The sequence below is a fragment of the Corylus avellana genome, chromosome ca5, assembly GCF_901000735.1.
Source record: "Corylus avellana chromosome ca5, CavTom2PMs-1.0".
In the NCBI taxonomy this organism is placed as follows: domain Eukaryota; kingdom Viridiplantae; phylum Streptophyta; class Magnoliopsida; order Fagales; family Betulaceae; genus Corylus; species Corylus avellana.
In genome coordinates, this window is record NC_081545.1 from 7,059,228 (window position 1) to 7,067,089 (window position 7,862).

At 34.5% G+C, this 7,862-nt stretch overlaps 2 protein-coding genes across 2 annotated transcripts in view; both read left to right on the top strand.

Moving 5' to 3' along the window:
• The window catches only part of LOC132181680 (G-type lectin S-receptor-like serine/threonine-protein kinase At4g03230), a 3,432-nt gene extending 2,269 nt beyond the window's left edge, over window positions 1-1,163 (top strand). The window contains exons 3-6 of the mRNA XM_059594920.1: window positions 22-84; window positions 247-484; window positions 577-727; window positions 811-1,163. Of these exons, the coding sequence (XP_059450903.1) occupies window positions 22-84; window positions 247-484; window positions 577-727; window positions 811-1,125 (767 nt within the window). The 3' untranslated portion in view covers window positions 1,126-1,163. The remainder of the gene's footprint in view (window positions 1-21; window positions 85-246; window positions 485-576; window positions 728-810) is intronic.
• Window positions 1,164-5,913: 4,750 nt separating this feature from the next.
• LOC132182765 (STS14 protein-like) lies at window positions 5,914-6,557 on the top strand. Its single transcript, XM_059596103.1, has one exon. It carries the CDS (start codon window positions 5,956-5,958, stop codon window positions 6,487-6,489), a length of 534 nt encoding a protein of 177 aa, XP_059452086.1. The 5' UTR covers window positions 5,914-5,955; the 3' UTR covers window positions 6,490-6,557.
• Window positions 6,558-7,862: the final 1,305 nt, after the last annotated feature.

Here is a 7,862-nt window from a genome sequence, read left to right on the forward strand (position 1 = left end):
TTCGGGGATATTGCATAAAAGGAGATGAAAAGATTTTATTATATGAGTACATGCCCAACAAAAGCTTAGACTCATTTATATTTGGTTGGTCTCTAAAGTGAATTCCTAATCTCTGTTAGAGCTTGATAGACTATATATATATATATATATATATATATATGTGTGTGTGTGTGTGTGTGTGAGAAAAGGCTAACTTGTTTATGTTGTTGACACCATTCTTTGAATGGAAAATGGAAAACTCGTAAGATCAAAAGCTAAGCATGCGTTTGGACTGGGAAATGCGCGTCAACATTATTTTGGGAATAGCTCGTGGGCTTCTTTATCTTCACCACGACTCTAGATTGAGGATCATCCATAGAGATCTGAAAACAAGCAACATCCTTTTAGACGAGGAAATGAACCCCAAAATATCTGACTTTGGCTTGGCAAGGATTGTTGGAGGCAATGAAACCGGGGCAAACACAACTAGAGTAGTTGGAACTTAGTAAGCACAATTTTCAATACCCCAGCTTTGTCTACACAAAGTATATATATAAGTGCCTACCTTATCCACTAATGAAATATGTTGGCATGCAGTGGCTATATGGCTCCAGAATATGCATTAGATGGACTTTTCTCAGTTAAATCCGATGTTTTTAGCTTTGGTGTAGTTCTACTTGAGATTATAACTAGGAAAAAGAATACAGGATTTTATCAGTCAAAACAAGATATGAGCCTTATAGGTTATGTAAGTGTGTTTAACTTTTTGTAGTTATTAATTTCCTTGGTTATGTTATACTCCAGAAAACTCTAATTTGAAAATTGTCACAGGCGTGGAGATTGTGGGTTGAAGAGAAGGTGTTGGACTTAATGGACCCAGCTCTACAAAATGTTTGCAATGCAGATCAGTTTGTGAAGTGCGTAAATGTTAGACTCTTATGCGTACAAGAAGACCCAAATGACCGTCCCACTATGTCAAATGTCGTTACCATGCTAGACAGTGAAGCTGTAACAATTCCAACTCCAAAACAGTCAGCATTTATTCCATGGAGAGGTCTTTCTAGCAAAGCTTCTTCTTCTAGTAAACCAGATAGTACATACATAGAATTAACTAGTAGTTTAGAAGAGAAACATGATACTGCTTGATACCAACGCAAGTTATCATGACTCTGTCCTCTATTGGACTTGCAAAGAGTGTGAATCGGACCCTACTTTCTTATAAGCCAATATGTGTGTAGCCATTAACATTAGTCCATATAGGAAGTACTGTACCTAACATAGGTAAATTTAAGAGGCACTTCATGCATTTTCAATTTTTGAAAGACAGTAAGTTCTGTTTGTTTTGATGGATTTTTCCTATTTTTTGTGTTTGATATAACCAAAAATTATGGACAAATCAAAAATATTTTTGATTGGTCAAAAAAATCTAATTTATTTTGTAAAATGGTTTCCTTTTTTAAAATTATAGACAATTTTTTAAGTTAGAGCTTCTCTTTTTGGCATCCATTCTCTTTTTAGTTTACTCAGATGCTACCGAAGTTTGTCGAAATCCACTGCTGGAGGTCGCCGAAAACCACTGCTAGTCCGCCGCCAGTCACTATTCAGAGTTTGCCAAAATTCTCCACCGGTGTTCATAGGAAGTCGTTGGCCGTTTTGGGTCGCTGTCAATGAACATATGCTAATTTAATAAATAAATAAATGCATTTAGCAGGATGATTTAACACAAAAGGATCGGTCCTCCAATTTCTAGGATCGGTCAAAGACTTCCTAGGAACACTGGTGGAGAATTTGATTTGTAATCATTAATAAGTCAAAACGGCCATGAGAATATTTATGCCATGGATTTGCTTTGGCACTCTCGCTAGGATCGATCATCATATCTCTCTTTATTTATTTATTTATTAAAATCATTAAGTCATTGTTGAAAAGGAATATTGTAAACTAGTCTCCAAGAATTAGTTTAAATGGCTGGGACTACGCCTAATAAAGTGGAGGTCACAAGTTCGAATCTCCCTCCCCCTCTTGTGCGGACATGTCAAAACAAAAACAAAAAAAAAAATTAAATTTTTAAAAAGGATTTTATTTTTGAGAATATTAGTACTCCTTCCGCACAAGTGCCAAAGCAAATCCATGAGATAAAAGGATTTCCATGTTCCTGCAAAATGCCAAAAATAAAGGATGCACTCACTATCAAAATCAAGAGGATTAAGGATGTTGTGAAGTTTAAAGTTCAGTGCTCCAAGTACCTTTACAATTTGAAGCAATCCCTTACTCCAAGTTTGAATGTGTTGGAACTGTGGAGAAATTGATCAGTTACTACCAAAGATTTTTACGAGTCTCGTAAGCAGTTGAAATATATTAATTGAAAAATGTTAAAAGATAATAAGTTCTATATATTTGAATCATATTCTACCACAAATTTAATAGATCAACCATTAAATTTGTAGAGTTTATTATTGACTTATGTGGGGTTTACATAAGTCTATAAATATAATGGTTGATTTGTAAGATAAAATGGATCAAATATAAAAAATATATATATACATATATATATATATATATTAATCTTAACATTTCTCTCTCTACTATATATATATATATATATATATATATATATATATATATATTCGTCTTAAATTTGGTAACTGCAATGTTAGGTGATGAGAACCTTTTAATTTCATTGGGCGTGAATTTGTAGTCTGGATGGATGGACATGGTGGTGTGTTTCTAGCATTTTTGTTTTTTCCCAAAAAAAAAAAAAAAAAATTAGAGAAAAAATTCTGTTGAAAAAGAAAAATGGCCAATTGACCTATATTTGGCACATGTGGCCTATCTTTTGGTCCAATCATTTGGCATTTATTGGTCTTGTTTGATGACCCAAGCCCATTTAAGGCTTATAATTGGCGCTAATATCCAGCCTGTTGTTTAGCCCAAGTTGTTCGGCTTATTGTAGTCCATTTTAGCCTATTATTGTGAAAGGCCTATATTTGACCGCCGTTGTCTACTACATCATCTCTGACCGCTACCGCCGTTGTTCTTTGTCGCAGGAAAAAAAAAAAAAAAATTGTCATTCTTTTCAAAATCAAGCCTATAGAATTTTTCTCTATGAATTTGAGAAGTGATGTTAGAGTATAAGACATGATTGCATAATAGGTATATATTCACTGTAGGATATTTATCTTAAAAGATTGATTATAATCAGGTTTAATGGTAATCAAATTATTTTTATTTGATTACCATACTTATCTTTAGCTTTACCTACCTCAATTTTCTTATAGTCAAGAGTATTTTGTACTGTATATTTAATCAAATATTAAGAGCAAGATGTAACTTTTTTGGGCTCTTCCCTAGTGGAGTAGGTATCAAATGCTAAACTACCAGTAAATTTTTGTCTTGGCTCTCTCTTTCTTCTGCTTTTGTATTTAATTTGTCATTGCATTATAAATTTTGTCAATTGGTCTAGCATGCTTGATGAGATTGATTGATTTTCCATGGATTTTTGGAAAAAATATTTCATGGGTCTTGGCGTTGATGAATATATGATGTTCGGTTATGTTGATTGTTGAAGGAAAATGATTGGGACAGTTGTTTTAATGTTAATTTGATGATTTTCAAAATACCCATTTAATGATTAAGTTATATGATGTTCGGTTATGTCTAAAAACATTTTTCGACCAAAAATATTCTAGTTCAAAATAAACAGAGTCTTAGTTGTATCTCGATTTTATGTAAATTGGATGATTATAATTCTTCGTTTTCAATGGGACTCTCTTGTCATGGATGGCCGGAAACGGTGGGGAATTTTTGCTAAAATATCACCTAATTTCTATCCTCTCACCTTCCTTCGTGATTTTTCCTCGACAATTGATTAAAGAGCTTCAATATTTAGTTTTGTGTGTGGGTATGTGTGGAGCATCGAGGATTATTAAAGTGTTTAAACTAATTTTCCAAATTACGTCTCTTTGAACTGTGCCAACTTCTTCCCAATATGAGGTTAGCTTTAGCTTCATTTTTAAAATTTGAATGTTTTGAAAGTGTCTCGATATGCTAATTTTTGTGCACATGTTTTAATCAAATGAATCGTTCTCATCTTGCTTTTGGAAGCGTTTCCACGTGATCGCTTATTCTCTCTTTCATTCGAATAAAAAATGAGAAAGATCATTCCCTATAGTCATTTTCCCTCATTCAATTAAAAGAAGAAAGAAAAAAAGAAAAATCACTTAAAGATTGATTGAATCATAGAATTCAACATCTTTAAACATCATTAGCGAAATTAGTACATGTATATTTTTTTTTTTTTAATTCTAGTACGTGCATTCTTTTATATATATATATATATATATATATATATATATATATATATTAAAATGGTCACTAGTCACAAATTTATAGAGTTTCTTCCTACTCCTCTCTTTTTTGCTTCTTTTGAGGTTCTAACTATTTTATGGAGGTCCTACTTGTCTCTTTGGAGGCCTTATTCATCGTCCCTGACAATTTATCCTGTTTCAAAAAATGTCTCACCTTCTCATCCATTACGGATCATCTGGTCTTCGCCTTTTCTAGCCATTCCCAATATCAATTCTAAAAAATCAAAACCCAACAACAAAATCTATTTCCTTTTTAAAATTTTTGAATTTAGCTTTTTCAAAATCAGATTTGTTCACTTCAAGAAATCCCACCCCTTACGCACCATTCCACCTTACTCTTGGGCCTCTCCGCTTTCAACTGCAGCCAAAATCTCCTCCATCGGACCACTACACTACAGATTAATAATTAATTTTTAATTTTTTTTGTTGTGAGAGGTCTAGACTTTCTCCATGCCAATGACCTACAGTGAAATAATATACCAGGGACTTTAAAAATTGAAAGGTCTAGAATTTTTGGTGTTTGTGTCTCCTTGATATTTTTTACTGCATCTTCTCTCGTACGTTTTTCATTGCACATTTATACCTGGATGATTGTTATGAACCCAGGGCTACTGGTTACCAGTAGCTTGCACATTAGATGTTGCTCTCCAAACGTTTCTCGGGTCGAGTACAATCCGTCTGTAACTCTCTTGGGGTAGGAAGCTAACCCGTCAAAACTAGTCATTGTTGATTGACGAGCACAACCAACACAAAAGGTAAATGGGCTCAACTAGGCCCAATGGATCTTTAATAAGGTTAACGCTCAGTCCCCTATTCTCAAGAAAACAAGAGCGACCAATGGCCTAGTACTTAGTACTTAACAAGATTTGAAGATTATAAATGCACACGTCACATGAGGCTCAGTACTTTCAGATCCAGGTCAACAGGGTCATATGCAACCGCTCATAAAAATAAATAAATAGAAATGCGGATTTCAATTACACACAGCTTGGGGTTTTAGGCGAGCAAGTCATTTGCTTGTGAGCTCGGACTCAACTCGTGATTGATTCGATTATTAAATGAAATGTTTTGTGAACATAAATCTTGACTCTAATATTAAATGAAATAAGTTTGACTTGACTTGATTAAGCTTATGAACACGCTCATATATATATATATATATATATATATATATATTAATGATAAATTGGTGTTAAATTAAATAAATATTATAGATAATTTTTTATTTTATTTTTTTTAAAAAAATGATTGATAAAAAAAAAAAAAAAAGCCGTAGGACTATTCTAGAAGATTCTTGACTCCAATGCTCTCCAGCTATTTACCATTTTCCACATTACCTCTGCCACCTTGCCTCGAGAAGCACACTTCTATCCTACACTAAAAAACCCTTAATACCCTTTACCGCATATAATATGTGGCCTCTCCATTCAGAAACATGAAATGACAACACTACCCTTTCATCCCAATAATGAATTCCCTTAAACATATGGACAAACTAGGAAGATTTTCATTTTTCACGACCTATCCACCCACCCAATTTAATTAGCCTATCTATAAATAATTACAGCTCCCCACTTGCGCCATCGGTCATAGCACATTAGATAGAAAAATGGCCTACGCCTTCCTTCTACTCATCATGGCTCTAGCCATGCCTCACATCTCAGCGCAAGGGACAACGCCTTCAGCTAGCCCCACCCCCAACCTTCCGGCGCCATTGTCAGCCGCAGCCCGGGAGTTCCTCGACGGACACAACCAAGCAAGGGCAGCCGTTGGGGTTGGCCCACTCAAATGGAGCGAGGGGCTAGCCAATGGCACGAGCCGACTAGTACGGTACCAAAGAGACAAAATGGGCTGCAAGTTTGCGAACGTGACCAATAGCAAGTACGGTGGAAACCAGCTGTGGGCAAGCGGCGCCGTGACGCCACGCACGGCAGTCGATGCATGGGTGAAAGAGAAAGAGTACTACAACCACACCGACAACTCGTGCCTGCCGAACCACACGTGCGGGGTGTATACTCAGGTCGTGTGGAGGAAGTCTCTGGAGTTGGGGTGTGCTCAAGCAATATGTGTGAAGGAGAGCGCCAGTCTAACCATATGTTTCTATGATCCTCCTGGGAATACTGTTGGGGAGAGTCCGTACTAGAGAAGTTATAGATCGAGCTTTCTCTTCTTTGTAATAGCACTATAGCAGGATCTGATTTTAAATCGTATATACCTGGTTATGGAAGTTTTGATGACAGCTTAATGTAAAATAAATTTTTTGAGGTACAAAAATAGAGCAGAGATCTTTTTTACAGTTTTATTTCTTCAGCGAATGGGATTTGAAGATGTTGGATAAACTGTAAAACTTTCGAAATCAAAGACTCACCGACAAATATGATCTAAAGTAGCTAGACTGGTAGGTGGGACACGGGCAGATGATAATAATTGAATCCAAAAAATAACCCTCAAGAGCATTTGTGTTCACGTGGTTGCTGGAAGCCAGAAAATTGCTCAAATGAGTAAGATGATTGTTATGAACCCAGGAGGGCCACTGGTTACCAGTAGATGTTATGACACGGACGACTGCTCCATCACATGCCCACTTACTAGTCATGCAGGCAATATATATATATATAGAGAGAGAGAGAGAGGTGGGTTTGATTTGGCCAAAGGGAGCCATCCTCATCGTTTTGCCTTATTATTTTTCTTTTTTTATTTATATTTATTTTTCGTTTTTAGTTTTTAGTGTTTGTTTTTAATAAAAATAAAAAAAAAATTATAAGAGTATTTTTTGTCTTATCAAAAACTTTTTAAAGTTATTTTTATTTTTTGTAGGACTTGGAGTTGGAGTTGGAGGACCTTGACAACTTTTTTCTTTTAGTTTTCAAGGGGAGTATTGTTCTATTTGAAAGTTTTGAGATGCCATTATTAATTGGTTATTAGTTTAAGGGGTTGAAACTTTGAATTTAATGAATTCCTCTGTAACTTTTCTTTTCTTTCTTTCTTTTTTTATTTTTCATTATTTTATTTTTTATGTAGTCATTGAAAGAAGTGCGATAGTTAGAAAATGAATAATTAAGTTGTAAGCGACAAAGGAACTTCTTAATTCAGTCCAAATATTCTAATGACAATAGATAAGCGTTATCAGTAGAGAAAAAATTGTTAAAAATAATAATAATAATGATATTACCTCCACGATAACCAAACAATTTAACATTTTCAATGGTTTTAGGATGGGTAAAATTGTTAAATAGGCCAAAACTTTCCAATAGTTTTATACTTGGGTGCATATATGTTCATATCGATAGTTAATAAAAAAGCAGGTTGAGAATATAATATTTCATAATGCGGAAATAATAAAGCATAATTAATAAGATAGTGACACATAGATATACATGGTTCGGTCTATGACCTACATCCACAAGATCAAGCCCTAAGGCTGCATTAAGCTCTGATTTCTCTGAGTAATATTTACAATATAACATGCTACTTCTTATAGGAGAATCATATTGAATACAAATAGACTTCTACTCT